The 18265-nt window shown below is 48.5% G+C and overlaps 1 protein-coding gene across 6 annotated transcripts in view; it reads left to right on the top strand.

Moving 5' to 3' along the window:
• The window catches only part of Acsl6 (acyl-CoA synthetase long chain family member 6), a 56468-nt gene that overhangs the window by 12149 nt on the left and 26054 nt on the right, over positions 1 to 18265 (top strand). For 4 of the 6 annotated variants that reach the window (XM_028775862.1, XM_028775861.1, XM_028775860.1 and 1 more), the window contains exons 2-10: positions 4662 to 4882; positions 7816 to 7930; positions 8549 to 8613; positions 9644 to 9745; positions 10139 to 10238; positions 10934 to 11112; positions 12204 to 12236; positions 13786 to 13837; positions 18061 to 18134. In XM_028775862.1, coding sequence (XP_028631695.1) covers positions 4688 to 4882; positions 7816 to 7930; positions 8549 to 8613; positions 9644 to 9745; positions 10139 to 10238; positions 10934 to 11112; positions 12204 to 12236; positions 13786 to 13837; positions 18061 to 18134 — 915 coding nt within the window. In that variant the 5' untranslated portion in view covers positions 4662 to 4687. Of the gene's footprint in view, positions 1 to 4661; positions 4883 to 7815; positions 7931 to 8548; positions 8614 to 9643; positions 9746 to 10138; positions 10239 to 10933; positions 11113 to 12203; positions 12237 to 13785; positions 13838 to 18060; positions 18135 to 18265 lie in introns of those variants that run through there. The other 2 variants (XM_028775864.1, XM_028775865.1) reach the window with 2 other exon arrangements.

Here is an 18265-nt window from a genome sequence, read left to right as displayed (position 1 = left end):
GTGGCATGACAGAGTCACATCTGTGTAACAGGAAATTAACTCTGGTGCAAACATAAGTACAGATTAGAGAAAAGAGATACATGAAGAGGCTAGCTTGGGGATCTGGGCTGCACTGGGTAGTGACTAGCCGGGGGCTTTGGGCTAGGGGAATGGTCCAGGTCTAAGAGCTTTACAGGGCAGTCATTCCATACAGAAGTATAATGGTAGCTTAGAAAGATGTGAGATACTGGGATGGGAAGCTGCATCAGCAGAGGTGTCCCTCAAAGCTGGTTCACTGTCTCCCAGGGCCATCTCTATAGGGTTTGTGCTTGGGACTATGAACCTTGCACTTTATCACCTTGGAGTCATCCTATCGAGGATCTCCTTGTATATCCTACCAAAGCTCCTTTTGTTCTGTTCTCTCCCACCCTTGATGGCTTGAATCATCCACCCTCCAGGGTGAGCTCGTGAGCAGAAGTTTCAGGTGTCCAGCCTGGGCTACTACTTTATAGTCCAAAAGGTTCCTTGCTAGAGGGAGAGGCTTGGGAGGAAGCTAGTTTCTGCTGAGTATTTGGTTCTCCCTGCCAGGTGAATAGTTAGTTACAAACATCCAGAGCAGCTCACTTGGCAACGGCAGCATCTGCTAGCCCCTGGGGTACTGTCTGTATACCCCCACCAGCCATGGCTGCCGAAACCAGAAAAAGCCTCCTGGGGCATGGAAAGAGGCAGCTGGGCTTGGTCCTCGGGGACCACCCCAGGTAACAGGAGATCAGAGGAGGCCAAGGCTGTGTAAGATAACCAGAGACCAGACTCCCAGACCTAGTCTCTGTTCTCCCTACCCACACGTCAAGGGTTTGGTGGTAGACACTGGCTCTGAAGCCAGTGTCCTCAGAGGACCTGGACTCATAGTTCTGCCCTGAAGTGGCTCCTAGGTCTGAAGGGAAACTCAGAGGGAAAAAAAAGCAAGCACTTCTGACTGTCTAAGGAGGTAAAGCTGGTAAAACAGAACCCTCTGGTTGCCAAGGAGGCTTGCTGGGTGGACTCGGGGCCAAAGGAGCTATGGCCACTGTAGACAGCTCCTTAAGTAGACAGCCACCTGAGGAGCAGTGGGATGTCCTTCATCTAATGCCCTTCACTGGTCCAGGTGGGAGGAGACTCATGGTGTGTGCAAAGCAAAGAGCACATAACTGGTCCCTCTGGCCGAGCCCATGCCCAGTCTCTGCACATTACCCCCTGACCTGAACCTGGGTCCTTCTGACAAGGCGAGAGCTGGCTTTTGTTTGTTGTTTGTGTTTTTCTGTGTGCCCAACATGATTGCAAAGGAGAGGAAAATTGTGGAGATGGATGTGTGTTGGCAGGCGTAGGGTGGCCATATGAAGCAAGGGGACACGTTCCATGTCTTTCACTTACTAACATAGCCAGCTCCCTCCACTAACATAGTGGAGACATCCTTGCAGTGACTGTAGAGGCTGTCCGGAGGGCTAAACAGTGTGGTGTATTGTACAGGTTTTTCTAGGAATCAGGAAGTCAGGAAGTATAATCAAGTCCTACTTTTCCTGACGCTCAGAGACTATCCTCACAGGCTTGCCATGGGGACCTTTGTACAGGATTTCAGGGGCTCAAAGGCTTTATGAACTGAATAGGATACTCAGCTCCCCCTGAGTTACAGGCACTCTCCAGCTTTTGCACGTTGGCTTCTCTCTGCCTAAGACTACCTTTTCTCTTTACCCTTCAACCTCAACAACTGTATCACTTCCTGCCAGAAGCCCGCTCTGTCTTGTCATAGCTGAGTTAGGCATCTCCTCTGCCGCCTTGTGTCTGATCACAGCCTAGACCATACTGTACAATGCCGCCCACTCCCTCATGTCTCCCCTGCAACTCTGAGTTGGTGAGAACAGAGAACATGTGGAGGCTGCCAGATACACAGGTGGGCGGGTGGATGGCTGACCTAGCCATCCCACAGTGTGCCCTGGGATGGTGGCAATCATCCCAACCCTCTTCCCCGGATGCGTCGTTTGTGTTGCAGCTTGAGGTCTGTCTGTGAGCAACTATCAGGGACCAAGGATTGGTGATCCCAAGACATTCTTTCAGCCTATTTATTTATTTATTTATTTATTATTTTTGGTTTTTCGAGGCAGGGTTTCTCTGTGTAGTCCTGGCTGTCCTGGAACTCACTCTGTAGACCAGGCTGGCCTCGAACTCAGAAATCCACCTGCCTCTGCCTCCCAAGTGCTGGGATTAAAGGCGTGTGCCACCACCACCAGGCTTTTCAGCCTCTTTAATATTGTTTTAAATCATCTAGTGGAGTCCTTGGGGCAGGGGGGCACACTGAGTCAGTCAATTTCATTAAAGGAGAATACCCTCAACCCAGAGCCCACCCCAAAAGCTGGTGGAAGTGTCTAGATTCCCCACTAAGTAGTGAGTCACTCGTCTGGTAGGTCTGGCTGGGATTTGGTCTTCCCATCTACAGTTTTAGGTAAGGGGATGTCCCGAGAAGAGATGGTCACTTAGCCACCTACCCTCCCTCCATAGAGAGGTTTTCCTTTTTTCCTTGGTGGAGTTACTGGTCCATAATGGTGACTCTGCTCTGATGATGAGAATCTTAAGTCAGTTGACCTGCAGAGAGAGAGAGAGAGAGAGAGAGAGAGAGAGAGAGAGAGAGAGAGATTGCTGTGGAATGTTTTCTTTATCATTGGTCTCACTTAAGAAGACGGCTCTCTGGAGTGAGCTGGAGAGATGGTTCTGCAGTTAAAAACGTTTCCTGCTTTCCCAGAGACTCAGACTCAATTCCTAGCACCAACATAGTGGCTCACAACTGTTGCTTACTCCAGTTTCAGGGACTCTGATGCTCTATTCTGACCTTTACCAGGCACATGGCATATAGACATACATGCAAGCAAAATACCCACACACATTTAAACAACAACAACAAAAACAGCTGCTGAGAAAATTAGGTTTCAAACTCTACAGATCAGGGATGATGCCTTTTCCAGACTGGGGCCCACGTTCCCAGATCTCTAGGAACACTCATACCTAGAGGTTGGTGAGTATCCCTGGAACTCAGAAAGCCTGGTGTGTGTTTGCAAAGCTACACTGCCATGGAAGCACAGGGTCCAGGCCAAACCGCCTCTGTCCAGTGTTTGGGCCACCTGGGCCAGTCCTGCCTCTACTCTTTCCAGGGCTGAGCACCTTCCCCCATCTAACAAACACATGCAATAATTATGTCTATAGTTTTGTGACTGTGCCATGCCCAGTGGTACTGTGCCCATTTCAAAGATGGGGAAGTGAAGGTTCAGAGAGGGTAGGGTGTACTTAACCGTGTGTAGTTTATAAATAGAGGCTTGAACCCTCTGCCTATTATGATTTTGCAAATTGTTGACCTCATGCCATGTGATAATGTTATAGGTTAGCTCAACTACTATTTATTGGAGGGATACATAGTCAGAGGTCAATCAATTGTTTAGCTCCTATCCTGTGGCTCCAGAGTCACCACTGCTGGCATTTATTTTTGTTTCTTGAGAAGGAAAACCATATCTACCACTTCCATGATGTCAAGGGCCCATGAAGAGGCAACCTGCAAACAGGGCAAGACAGTCCAGAGCCTGCCCTGTAACCACTGGAATGGCAGACCTATGCATATTCCAGGAGCTTCTAGCTCCAAGTCATACTGGGTAGTGAGACTAAGAGGCTCCAGTGTGAGTTCTAGCATCTGACACCTGACCAATTCCTCTGCAACCTCTCAGCCCTGAGCAAGATGCAGAACCCAGAGCCTAGCGAGCTGTCCCTGCTCTGTCAGTGTGTCATCACCTAGCAGCTAACAAAAGGACGACATAAGAGATTTCTGGAAGATGCCTTGCTCACCCCCCATGGCATCTTTCATGTCTCCCAGCATTCTCTGGACCACAGTGGGTAGGAGTACACCCTGGCTACCACCTGCACATCAAAGGAGGTGCTGGTACCACTAGACTCATCCATCACTATAGTCCTTCCTCTTAGCCTTGTTTACTTCCATCTTCCCATCAGCTTAATACCTAAACACTTCCCTTTGCTCCACTAACTATATTGAGTGAAGGACTAGGCCAGCTCTGCCTTTTGGTACCCCATGTGTGGCAGTGCCACAGCGGTCATATTGCCATACATGTAATCACCTTCAAGTCATGAAGCCTGGAGCTGTCAATTTGGGCTAGTCCACAGACTCTGCCAAATTCCCCTTCCTTCTCTCCTTCAGAGACAAAGCCTGGGTTCAATCTCAGAGTGGATCCAGTAGCACCTGCATCCCTCCACATGACTCATCCTGTTCACAGTGATGGGTGCTTCTGCTATCTGTTTATCTTCTCTGTATCCCAGGAGCAAACATAGTCAAATATCTGTGACCAGGATCACAAGGGACCCTGGGGCCTGAGAGACTCTGTGCCCAGAACTGCCAGTGCATACTAGCCCCTGGAAGATGTAGCTTCCTGGCCCCAACATGGGCATGTAGTTCTCAGGAACACTGATGCCAGGCTGTCAGGTATGCATAGTGAGGGCTCTAGTCTCTCACCAGAGAAAAGCATCTCCAGGTGTCCATTTTCTGGGCTGTACTGTGTTATACTAGGAGACTGCATATCTGACCCATCCCCTAGCGTTTCCTCCATGGCCTGTCTGTCTGCTCTCCTCCCTCATCTATCTCTTATCTCCTACAGAGATTGTCCTCTCACTTCTGGAGAAGATGCAGACCCAGGAGATCCTGAGGATCCTCCGGCTGCCCGAGCTATCGGACTTGGGCCAGTTTTTCCGCAGCCTCTCAGCTACCACCCTCGTGAGTATGGGTGCATTGGCTGCCATCCTTGCCTACTGGCTCACCCACCGGCCAAAGGCCTTGCAACCACCATGCAACCTCCTGAAGCAGTCGGAAGAAGTGGAGGTGAGCAGGGCAGGAGCTGTCCCATCATGCAAAGTAGCTCCAGAAGGTAGAAGCCAAACCTGTAGCTTGTTTGACTCCAAGTAACCCAAAAATTCCTGATGTTCCCTGGTAACCAGGCAACAGGCTCTGCAGCAGCCTTGAGCAAGGTTGCCAGTAAGATGGTCCTCCCAAAGCCTGACCTTGACCACCAGGCAGGCTAAGCAGGTCCTTGGGGCCTGCAGGATAAATTCACACCCAAGTTCCGCCCCTAGTCTTAGCTGACAGGGACCAGAGCTGAGCTCATCCCAGGGCCCTTTCATCTCACAGCACCTGGCTCAGAGACAGGTTAGCAGCAACCTGGAAGATACACTCACTGGCTTGCCAGCAAGGAACTAGTGAAATTTGAATCTCCATGGAACTTAAGAACTTTGGCCTTAGTTTAAGATATATATATATGTCTGTGTGTGTATATTAAATATATATATATATACCTTAAACATGTGTGTGTGTGTGTGTGTGTGTGTGTGTGTGTGTGTATGCAATGGTGTTTTACCTGCACACATGTCTGTGGGAGGGTGCCAGATCTCTTGAGACTGGAATTACAGATAGTTGTGAGCCGTCATATGGGTTCTAGAAATTGAACCTCCGGTCCTCTTGAAGAGTTACTAGTTTTTGTTGCTGTTGTTTTGGTTTGGGCTATGGTTGGTTTTTGTTTGTTTGTTTTGGTTGTTTTGGTTTTTGGCTTGTTTTTTTTTTATTTATTTAATTCTGCCTGTGTTCTAAACGTTGCTATGTAATCCCCATGGAGAGTGCATTCACCTGGTTCATAAGAAACGTTCCAAAAAACTTCTACCTCCTCCAGCTGGACTTTGGTTCTGTTAGTTCTGTGCCAGCCAGGAGCAAAGAGATAGCCTCATCTCCTTTTTGTGGTTGGTTGGTTGGTTGGTTGGTTGGTTGGTTGGTTGGTTGGTTTATTATGTCTTTTCTAGACAGGGTCTCATGTAACCCAGGGTAGCTTCAAACCCCTGATCCTCCTGCCTCTGGGTCCCTGACACTAGGATTCCAGGTGCACATCACCACACCCAGCTCCCCGGTTTTAAGTGGGGTCACGCTCCACACACTTTTGCCTCTCACTTTGTTCTTGATCATACATTTTGGTGAGCATCAGCCTGGCAGTGTCTTGGCAGCTGGGAAGAGCACAGAGAGAACAGAGATCTGGATCCCCAGGCTGACTTCCTAGAAGGAGTGATGAGTGCGAAGGCCCAGGTGTGCTTGAAAGTGTGTGGTGTTGGGAAGCACTGGCTTGTATTTGGTGCTAGGCAGTTGGAGAGGGACTGGAAAAGCCCAGCAATGTGGGGATGAGAATGGAGAAGAGAAATCCTGGGCTGGAGGCCTGAAAGTACCTCCCTGAACTCTGTGGCTCTGGGCCTCACTGAGTTTGTAAAGGAGCACCAAGTGGTTGGTAGGATGGTGCAGGGAAACCACTAGGAGTAGTTGGATTTGGTTCAGCTTATAATTGCAGCTCACCCAGGCAGACCTGAGGAAAGACCCTCTGTCCCTGTCCTTCAGTAAGACCCACCCTTTCAGGGAAGACTTCTTTGTCCCTGTTCTTCAGGAACATGAGTGGCTGTGTGAACTAGGCAAAGGTGACAGGGGCAAGAAATGAGGTGAGGATGGCAAGCACTCTTATACTCCTTTGGGACACACATAATTCAGACTGTTTCACTCCTCCAGCTTAAAGCCCTTCCCTTCCCTTCACCCAAAGTCCAGCCCTCACTCCTGGGTCTGTGTCCCTCTCTAGACTGTTCTCACTTCGTGTTTCTCTAGAGCACCACAGATTATCCACAGTCCCCCAGCACTCTGTGCTTCTATACCATAAGTGTGTGCTTGCTACTGCATGTGGTACATTCTGCCTGGCCAATCCTTGTGCATCCTTCAAACTCCAACCAGGTGCCCCTGCCCAAAACACACACACAAGCCCCCATCCGGGTCCCTGGCACACAGCCTCATGCAGCATTATATCTGCTGCCCAGGTATGAAGCAGGTCTGACTACATGTTCCCCTAACTTCCCATGTGAGTCTCTCTTGGACAGAACTGGCAGATCAGAACTTTCCACTCCAAACAGTTGAGAGCTGCCTGTGGTTTTGCATTTGGCTGTTTGTTCTGTGGTGCTAATTTTTCTTTAGACTCAATGTTCCAAGAACTAGCCGGCTCTGGGCCATCCCAGGACAACCCAAATAGCACTGAGAGATCAGGCAAGGCCATAGTAGAAGAGCTCTGGGCTTGGGGACCCTGGGGAAGAGAAAGGCATAGATGTCCTACTCCTGTCCCTGGCACCATCACAGAGGGCCTTCATTTCATGCCTCTCTGGATCTGCATTGTTGAGGGCCCAGAGTCTTGCTGCCCAGTCTGTACTCCCGCTACACATACTTGTATGCTTCGGTTCTTTGGAATGTACCTTAGCGCATAGTCATCAGCAAATCCATGTTAGCATGTCAGTGATGGGTACCAGTCTTCTTAGCTCAAGGCTGTATATAGCTGTCCTAGGGGCATAGCAGTAGATGGTCCGGTGCAGGGTACCTTGGCAGGTTGATCCTGATTCTAAATGATAACAGACTCCCATTCTATTCTAGAGCTATGTTTCAAGAGTTCCTAAAAAAGATGTGGGCATTATGTGTCTGCTGATCTGGTACACAAACACTGTGTGCGTGTCCAGTGTAGACGTGTGTGAGACATTATTAAACCGGGCCTGTGTGTAGTAACTAATTCTGTTGAGTGTGGGCACAAACAAACTGTATGTGTATACTCTGGTGTGAGCAAGCCATGAATGTGAGCACTTCTAAGCCTCAACCTTGTGAACCAAGAGTGCATCCAGGCTGTGTATACTCCAGGGCCCTAATTCCTAATGTTCCTGCCTGCCTCAGCCAACTTCTCTGGTGGGTTTCTTTTCTAGGACAGTGGTGGAGCCCGGCGATCTGTGATTGGGGGTTGCACACAGTTGCTTACCCACTACTATGACGATGCCCGGACCATGTACCAGGTGTTCCGCCGTGGGCTTAGCATCTCAGGTAAGGAGAGGTATATGGAAAATTGTACCAGGCACTGAGCAGATCTCCAACATAGGACGAGGGAGATAGCAGTGCCCAGGTCAGCAAAGAGTTCGTGGTCTTCCCACCAGTAAGAGAAGCAGCTGACTTACATGGGTTAGGGTTCACTTCAGCTTCGCTTCAACCCTTCACATGAGTGCCTTGTACTCTCCATACCCTCCACGGGCAGCCCCTGGGGAGCCTAGAACTGCCATATCATACTGTCAAACATGGTTTGGAACCTGCACCCCTGAGATGCCTCAATAGTCCCAGGTATGAGACAAAGGGAGGCTGTCACAGAGGGCTATCCTGATACTTGCTTCCACTGCCTGCCACCACCAAGTATAAGTTTCCCATTAGATCTCCTATAGGAACTGCCATGTAAGTCATAATGGGAACTAGGTACCACTCTTGGCCTCCCCATCCCTGGGGAGAAGCTGTTCTTGCATTCTTACAACCTGCTTGGGCCACAGACACACTGCTGGAGGGAAGTTTCCTGGAGCCAGAGGCACCCACAGCACATTATTTCTACCCTGTGCTTAGTGGACAGGGGCAGGAGGTGAGTCCTCCCTGACACAAGGCCCACTTGTCTCTCTGCAGGGAACGGACCCTGTCTTGGCTTCCGGAAACCAGAGCAACCTTACCAGTGGCTGTCCTACCAAGAGGTGAGTGAGGGCACGGACTCCATCCTGTCTACCTCTGTCCAAACTGTGTTGGATTGGGAGGAGGCTCAGGAGTATCCAGCTGGGTTCCAGAGGCCTCGTTTCTTAAAATTAATAGTTAAAAAAAATAGTGGGTTTTTTTTAACCTTGGAAAGTTTCATATGTTTTTATACAACATAATATGAAAAATAGAACAATGTGAATTCAGTGTTTATCTGTACAGTGACTGTCAATTCAAACATTATCTATGGTTTAAAAAAAAACCTCTCAAATGTTGTAAAAGACAAACAAACAAACAAACCAGGAAGCCATAAAAGTAAAATAAGACAGACTGAAATGTACAAATATATGTACAATATTAAAGTCTTTGTTATTCAAAGCCTTTAGAGAAATGTATGACACTGGAAAATGCCCACATTTGAAGCCTGATGTAGAATAATGTCTACAAGGTCCTTGTTTGTTTTGTTTTTCATTCTTATACTTGGTTCTAAACTCTTTGACAGTGTCATGATGATGTGTATAATGTGTCTGAGTTCCTTTTGCCTCTCATCCCACTGAACTCCTTCCTGACAAATACACACACACACACACACCACATTCATCCCCTCTCTCTCTCTCCCTCTCTCTCTCTCTCTCTCTCTCTCTCTCTCCTGTCTGGCTTTTGTGACCTGCTGAACTTGAATGGGGTTGCTTACATGGGAATGAGTAAGGGCTTAGTTACAGGAATGTGAGCAACTTATCAGCAACCATATCACTGAAAAAATATGACCCCACCCCAGTCATTAACCATGGACATCTCCCAGGGGATAGGTGGGGGGCTTCATGAACCCCCTCCACACATACATCCTTGATGGAGTGTTGACAAGCCAGAGCAGGTCACATTTTATTTTTCTGGCCTTCCCACCAAATTCCTCTGCCTCAGCTTCAAGGGGCTTTCTGCGTGCCTGGATGAGGAGCCCAGAAAAGACTGGACAATCCCTGCTCAAGCTTTCTCCTTTCTCTACCACCCCCACCCCCACCCATCTGTGTGCAGGTGGCCAAAAGGGCTGAATTTCTGGGGTCGGGACTTCTCCAGCATGAGTGTAAAGTGGGCACAGAGCAGTTCATTGGTGTTTTTGCTCAAAATCGGCCCGAGGTAAGCATCTGTTTGACTGCTTTCAGAGGTACCAGTGGAATAGGGATTGGGAGTCTTGTTTCTGCTCTTGGTGGGGCCTTGGGACTGACAAAAAGTGAGATCCAGGGCCACAGTGTTACCGCCTGATTGCCCAGCTCTTCCCTGCAGCAGGAATAGATGTCCTACCCAAGCTCCATCCACCTTGTACCTGGAGCCACAGAGAAGGAAAAGTCATGATAAAGGGGCCCATGCAGGGTCAGGGAATGGATCTGGACTGTTTGAACATGAAATCCAGGGGTTATACACTAGCCTAGCAAGCATCGTCTAGAGGTCTTTGGGTTAACCTTGGCACACACCGACTCACTGGATTGACCTTACCTCCTTCCCCTTAACCCCAACTTTGCATTTCTGTAGTGGATCATTGCTGAGCTGGCCTGCTACACGTACTCCATGGTGGTGGTACCTCTCTATGACACCCTGGGCCCAGGGTCTATTAGCTACATCATCAATACAGGTGAGTCCCAGCTCCATTCTCTCCTTAATAAGCAGCCAGCCCTCATCCTCCAGCCTCTTGGGTCACACTGATGGTTGGGCATTCATAAAAGAAATCTTACTTCTGGTCTCAGAAAATACTAAGATATTAGCCAGACACAGTGGAACATGTCTGAAATTCCAGCACTTGGAAAGTTGAAGGAGGAGGATCAGAAGTTCAAAGCCATTCTCCACAGCACAGCCAGCTAGGGATCAGCCTGGGCTGTGGGAGACTCTATCTCACAATTTGAGAAAGCAAACCAAAGCACTAAGAGCTTATATGATGGCTCCTGACTTGGCCTCCTAAGTCTGAACTGTCCTTATTCAGGTCTCACCTAAAGCCTCCTTCCCTGGGTCTGGGATGCCAAGAGAGAGAGCTTCTCTCTCTATTTTCTAAAAGGCTATGACCATGTAAGGTTCCTGCAGCTTGGCATCATTCTTGTTGTGGCAGTAAATACCCCAGGCAGACCTGAGATGATGGGTCTGCCTGAAAGAAAATATCTGCTTCAGGAAGCTCCCTGGCCTTTGCCCTGACTCCTCCCAGTGCTCGTGGCACATACGATGCATGGCACTTATAGCCTGTCTCACACATTTATTTGCACACCAGCTGGTAATAGTGGTCTGCCGTGGCCTGTCTCTGCACCTACTCAGTCTGACTCTCCCCTTTGGTCCCCGCAGCGGACATCTGCACCGTAATTGTGGATAAACCCCACAAGGCTATACTTCTGCTGGAGCACGTGGAGAGGAAGGAGACGCCGGGCCTCAAGCTGGTCATCCTCATGGAGCCATTTGAGGATTCCCTGAAAGAGCGAGGAAAGAAGTGTGGGGTGGAAATCAAGTCCATGCAGGCTATAGAGGTGAGGAACTGGATGTAGGACGTGTGCAAGGTTACAGCTGGCTGGCTGCCAACTCACAGCCGCTACTTACCTACCCCGCTCATGCCTGACGGTGGCTCTTCTGGGCCCTTCAGATTCATTGGTGGCAAGACATGGCAGACATTGCAAGGGGTAGTTGAGGAAGGCCTGGGGTTTGTGCTTACATGTACCTCCTAAGGCGAAACACTTTGAGATTGGTCCAGCTTTGGCCCCAGGCACCAACAGATGGGTAACATCCCTGGCCTGAGAGACACTCGCATAGCCTCTTGAGCTTCCTCACTTGCAGAAGACTGATGGTCCAGGAACCTGGGAAGGTTCTTACCAATAAGATCCAGACCCTTGCAGCAGCCCACAAAATTAATTTTTCTGTATACAACCACCCCAGAGGCATCAGATTGGTGGCAGTATGTGGACTAGTAGGGTAGTATAAGGCCTCCTGGCCTCCTGAGCCCCAGGCTTGCTCAGAGCAGTTGTCTTCTACCATGCTGTATGGGATGTAGATCCCACCCCCCCCCCACCCCAAAGCCCTCCAGTTGTCCTCATATCCCTCTCTCTCTCTCTCTCTCTCTCTCTCTCTCTCTCTTTCTCTCTCTCTCTCTCCTTCACTGCATCCATGACCCTATGTACTGTAACGTTTGTGTCATTAGCCACACCTGCACTGGCAGCTCCTCTCCCTGCCTTCCTAACCCTCCCCACCTTCCTAACCCTCCCCCCCCCCCTCACTGACTGTCATCATGTAGAAGCCCAGGTCACTCAGCCATTCTGTATGTTTCCCAAAATGTCCCAAAATCAAGTGGTATCTGTATAGTACTGGCTTCTCCTTGAGCATCAGGCTCCCTGTCTCTACCATATGGGATGGGCCTATGGCCCCTCAGCATTCTCCCTCTTACCAGGAGCCTCAGGCTAGAATATATCCCAAGTGGCATTTGTTGCCACAGCCCATGTCTGATCAGGGACCCTAAACTCTGGGCTTGGTGTAAGAGCAAAGCCTACTGTAGTGAGTAATTTTGATTTGTTTTAAATTTATGATAACCTTTGAGCCTTTTTAAGACAATATTTTCTTTTTTTTTTAGGACTGTGGCCAAGAGAATCATCATGCCCCCGTGGTAAGCTAATCTCCCAGCAGGCATTGGTGAGCAAGCTAGTGAGTAAGAATGATCCTCTCGGATCCCCTCACTGCGCATAGCTGGGAAGACAGGCCAACAAGTACCGCCATACTAATAAGCAGATCTTGTGTGCAGCCTAGGAGCGCCTGCCCAGCTGCCTAAATTGCTGTGGGCTGGGAGCCCAGGGAAAGACTGGGGACAGGAGAGAGACACAAGGACATCCAGGCCTGGCCACCTTCAGTTTTCTTGTAACATTTTTACGGGGAGGTCTTGTTTTTCTTTTTCTCCCTTGAATGTTGTGACGCCTGCAGAGCATGAGACAGACAGAAACATCCAAGAGCTGGAAGTGAACCTCATGGCCCAGGGGCTTGTGGCTGAGCTGTCTTTGCACTTACCTTTGTGTGTGTGTGTGTGTGTGTGTGTGTGTGTGCAAGTGTGTGCATGTGCATGTGTGTATGTCACATTCATATGTATGTAGGCGTTTATGTGAGTGTATATGAGCGACTGTGGAAGTGCAACATCAGCCTCAACTGACTTTTTTCGGTATCATTCTTTGAGGCAGGACCAAGTGAGCAAGGCTAGCTGGCCAGAGAGCCCCGTCAGTCTGATGGTCTCTGCCTCCCAGTACTGAGATTGCAAACAGAAGCACCATTCTGCGTATTTCTTGGTTCATTTTCATTCTTTGAACTTTTCTGGGTGTCAACCCATGCAGTCCCATCCAAGGTCAGGTTACAGTGCCGGTCTCTGACTTCTGGACTGGCCGTCGAAGGGGAGAGTTCAAGTTTCTCACAAGGCCTCTGGCTTCTAGGCCCTTTCTTGTTCTGTCTTCCCCACTCTGTCACCACTCCTGGTGAGCTTCCTCACATCCAGGCCAGAGCAGGCCAGAGCAGGCCAGAGCAGGCCAGAGCAGGCCAGAGCTCTGCTTCCTAGACCCTTCTTTGAGTACCCTGTGTATTTTTACATCTCCCCTACTCCTGGCTCAGCCTCAGAAAATGGCTCCATGATTCTTCAGCATGTCCTGTGTCCAATGCTACGGTGTCTGTGACCAGACAAGTCCCCTCCGGGAAGCTCCCTTCGTCTGGATAAGTCTTGCTGGTTTTTGCACATCACTTTACATGCCACTTCTTTAGGAAGATGTTCTCAGTGTGCACATGGACTAGGTGGGCTCCTCCTACTGACCTAGGACCATGGGCCCAGGGCTGCAGCTAGGGCCTGATGCAGAGCTTGGGATGCTGTAAACAGCTCAACAGCAAGCCACGCCTAATAGAAAGGAAGAGTCTTTGGTTTCTGCAGCCTAACCCCATGTCGAGTTCTGCTCAGGCTGGAGTAGGAGAGACGGGACCAGGTATGCGGTTGGTAGGACCGACATGTATCCATGTACCAGGCTTCTTTCCTCTTTCCTGGGTGATTACCTGCCCATCTTTCCAACTGTAGCACACAAAAGTGTGTAACACGCCCAACACATCACTCACTATAGCATACACATGGGGTAGGCTAGTAGAGGGTCCCACTGGCTCTCCCCAGCATATGTCTCTTCTTGCTCCCACAGCCTCCACGGCCCGATGACCTCTCCATCGTGTGTTTTACAAGTGGTACAACAGGTAAGTCGAGGCCCAAATGCCCCTCTTCCCGGCTGCCTGGGAGGAGACTTCAGGTGTCTATTGTGCTCTCTGTGGAGTGGAGTCAATCTAGTCCTGTTCAGCTACTGCTGTTGGCTTCCTTCTGTTTCCGCCATTGGCCTTAGTGGGCAAGGCAGGGATGGGCAGATGTAGATAGATGGTGAGGGGACTAGCACCTGCTAGACCCAGGACAATGGAGCCTAGGCAGCTGGGTCACAAGCTAGAGGATGGTCTCCACTCGTGGAGTCATTTCCTTATGGGAAATAGCTTTTCCCCCTGTTTTCGGCCTCTTCCTGGCCTTTGTGTCAGAGACTAGGAAAGGAGTATGGGCTCAAAACCCCTTCCCTACCACTCGATAGAGTACTACAAGCCAATCACTTAAGCCCTCTGCTGTCACTGTCCCCAAGTCCTCACCTGGAAGGAGGCAGTTAAAGGTAACAAATGAGATGTGGGGTAAGATGTGCAAGGACAGCCATGAGCAAGATTGCCAGGAAGAAGACATGAGCATAAATGACTGTGCTTGCTACTGACCAAGAGGACCAGCAAGAATAATCTAGAAACACTTCTTGGAGAAGGTCTGGATACAGCACTTTGCAGTCTAAAGACCCCATCCCTGCTTTCACTTTGTTGCTCCCCTCAGCACAGTCTGTGAAGCTAGCAAGCTTGACAGCAAACCAGCTCCATGAAGAGGCCCAGGACCAGCCTCCTACTCTTTGAATTTCCCTCCCAGTGTCCTTGTCACTGCCTCTTTCATCTGATGGATTAGGAAATGTCTTAATTACTTTTGTATTGCAGTGAAAAACTCCATGACCAAGTCAACCTATGGAAGGAAGGGCTTATCTAGGTTTGCAGTTCCAGAGAGCTAGAGCCCTTAGTCGTGGAGATAACAAGGCAACGGGTGGCCAACATGGTGGCTGGAAGCTGAGAGCTGAGAGCCCACACCTTGAAATGCAAGCAAGAAGCAGAGAGAGCAAACTAGCATTGGCCTGAGTCTTTATAGACCAAAGCCGGTCCCCAGTGACATAATGGCCTTCCTCCAGCAATGGCACACCTCCTAAACTGCCCACACAGTACCACCAACATCAGTTGAGACTAAGTACTCAAATGCCTAAGACTATAGGAGACATTCTCATTCAAATCATCTCTTGCTTCACCCTGAATGGACAAGAAGTTCCCAACATTCACTTCCAGACCAAGGACTGGCCAGCCTGATGATAGTTCTCAGTGGGAAGTGATTTGGGATCCCCCAACTTTTTACAGGAACAGCACACACAGCATTTGGAAGACCCCTGACCACAAAAGCTGGCAAACCAGTAGGCTTTGAAGGGCAGGCCTTTATCAGATAGCAGATGGGGATGATTCTTGCCATTAACTCAAGTGGGTTTCAAGATGTTTTTAAACTATATTTTGTTAAGTCCTTTCAGACAAGTAATACAGCCTCCACTCTCCAGAGCCAGCCCAGAATTTTACAAGTGTCCTTCAGGCTTATGTTGTTTTTAAAATAGCACTTCCCGAAGTCTTTTTGGTGTTGAGTTTCATGATGTGATTTTTTTTTTTTTTTTTTTTTGTGACATGGTTTTGGAGAACCAGTCACTGCCGTGGCTTTTAGCTTTGGATCTCCTTGCCCTTCAAGAGTAAGGAGCTTCAGGATTTTAGTGGCTCACTTGGTCAGTGATGCTGCCCTTTTATCTGGGAAAATACTTCATGCTATTGAAATACGCTGTGGGCCAGCAGGAAGGGACAGCTGTCATATCCAGTGCCTTCCCAACTGTGGACTCGCATCAGCAGCCATGCTGTCCTTACCTAGCTGGGCAGAGGAGCAGCATTCATGGGGCTGGAAAACTGGTTGAAACTTAGTGTTCTATACCTTCTGCTTTAAAGTCAAGGCCAATGCCTGGTGGGTCTGAGATAGCAAGCAGATCTTTGGCTTGAAATCATCCCGCTGGACCACATGCTGGGACTTCTTCGGATTTGGGCTAAGCCCATGTTGTGTATCTTACACTCATCCTCTTGTCAGCATGTCATCCACACTTGCCCTCGGTGTCATGTCACAGCCGCATGCTTTCTTTGCATGCCGAGTGTCTGGTTGCAAGCCTTGATGGAAGCTATGCTATTCTTCTAGTGGGGAAATGTAGAAAATATGACCCGCCACTGATATTTGGCAGGAATTTCTAGGAAAGAGTTTCTTCTACCCTGTGAGAGGAATGTCCTAGAATCAGTCAGTGCTTTGGATCCCCTGGTCAGGCCAGAAGAGAACAAAATCTGTCAGTTCTGTGTGGAGCCAGGTTGTACCCAGTTACTGAAAAACACCTGCTGGTGCTCTGGGAGATACCTCTTGCTTAGAGTAGTCTCAGAGTCATGTAACCTTTCTTCAGCCTCAGTTTCCAGAAGATATTAAGTGAATATAGTTTGTGCGTAGAGAGTTAGCTTCTGAGTAGGAACCAATCTTGTATCACTGAGATTTTGACCTGGGTGGCAGTGTCTCATTGTTTATACCAGGCACAGAGACGTGTACTTTGGTTCTGCAACCCAGGTCACTCAGAAAACACAGGATGATTTCTATTCTCTGTGTGAGCAATCAGAAAACTTTCTACATCCAGTTCAAAAGACTTACTGCCAGAGATGTAGACTCATCCTGGATTGGAGCAACGTGCAGAACCTTCTGGAAGACTCACCTCATACTTCCTAAGGAGACCTTTGTTGTCAGCTCCCAGACTCTACAATGAACGTCCATTTCACCTTCAGCCTTTGGGGTCACACATAGGCTGCAGATAACTTATGCAGATAATCTGAACATTTCTGGAAATATTTTAAGAGTCCTATAGGTTGTTTATAAAGTGACACTGGAATCTGGAAGAAAATTTGTGTTTCTAAAAGGTCTGAACTTCAGCATTATGCAGGAGAAGAAAAGAACAGAACAGAAGCACCAACAGGGTCGGTTTTGCACCTCAGTTGAGAAGGTTGTGGAGAATTTTCATCTGTATAGACAACTTTCTCTCCTGATCTTCAGATCTTCTGCTCTGAGTTTATGTTGAGTATCTACATATTAGCCAGACCCACAGGCCCATGACTCTGTGGCACAAGGATCAATTTTGTGACATCCCTCTTCTGTATCTAGTATCTGGATCCTTAGAAACTTCCAGAACCTGAAGGTGAAAATTGCCAGGTGACTCTCAGAATACCTTAAGGACTCCAGAACCTTGTAGAATTCATATCTTGAGAGTCAACTAGGAGAGATAATATGGGCTCAGGCCTGAAGGAGCGCTGGGATAAAAAGAGCCAAGCACAGGTGAGGCAGATCCTGTGAGTCTTTCTCTTTTCCAAAGGAAGACATTTTGACAACTACCTATTAGGAAAAAATAGTCACTTTTTAAGAAACACATCCTTCTACGTCCCCCTGAACCACCTCTGTGGTTGACATCACAGGAGAAAGCACCAATTCACAGGCCAAGATTCCATCCATCACACGTATTAGGCAGAGGGACCCCTCTGTCACTTGAATTAGAAGATGAAGCTGTGACTGAAGCCAAATGGGTCACCTGCAAGATGAGCAAACAGGCCTCAGGGGATATAATTATGAGAAAGAATTTATTTTTATACTCATTACTAAATTCCACCTGATTAGGGAGGGAAGTTCTCTCTTTCTGCTCCTGGATAAATGTCTTCCTTCTTACTATTGGGCAATAAAGTGTCCCATGGTCATGGTCACAGAGGCTGAATTCAGAGACACCATGTCCATCCAAACTAGGAACCAGTGGGCTTCTTCAAGACCTCCCTGTCCCTGTGGGTTTCAGATTAGGATCGAGAGAGAAGACTCGAAGACTCAGTGTGACCCTCTCCAAAGAAATTCTCCTCACAAATTTTGCTTCTTTCTCTCCCTTTCTTTTAAAGGCAAAATTCACATGGAACATAAAATTAATACCCTTTTTTAAAAACAGAGTCTCAGTCTATGGTCCAGGCTGGCCTTGAACTCACAGAAGTTCTCCGGCCTCCGCCTTCGGAGAACCAAGACTACAGTTGCAAGCCACCGTGTAATTTCATTTAACCATTTAAAACTTGTTGTTAAATCTTTTAAAATGTGTTCATTTATTTTATGTAGAGGTTTGGTAGCTACATCATGGTGCACCATGCTATGGTACATATGTGGAGGTCAAAGGGTAACCGTCAGGCTCCTAATGAAACCCTTTCTTGCTTTCTGTTTTCAGGGAACCCCAAAGGTGCGATGCTCACCCACGGGAACGTGGTGGCCGATTTCTCAGGCTTTCTGAAAGTGACAGAGGTGAATAAAGCAGACGTCCTGTGCAGGCCTTTCTTGAGGACACACCTCAAGTTTTTCTAGCCAGGGTGTCAACTTTTCGATATTACCGTATGACTCTCTAGTCTTCAAATGTCTGGGCTGTATTCTCAGTC

Source organism: Grammomys surdaster, unplaced genomic scaffold (assembly GCF_004785775.1).
Source record: "Grammomys surdaster isolate TR1022 unplaced genomic scaffold, NIH_TR_1.0 262, whole genome shotgun sequence".
Classification (NCBI taxonomy): Eukaryota; Metazoa; Chordata; class Mammalia; order Rodentia; family Muridae; genus Grammomys; species Grammomys surdaster.
Note: the sequence above shows the minus strand (reverse complement) of the source record. Positions and strands in the feature narration are given on the sequence as shown.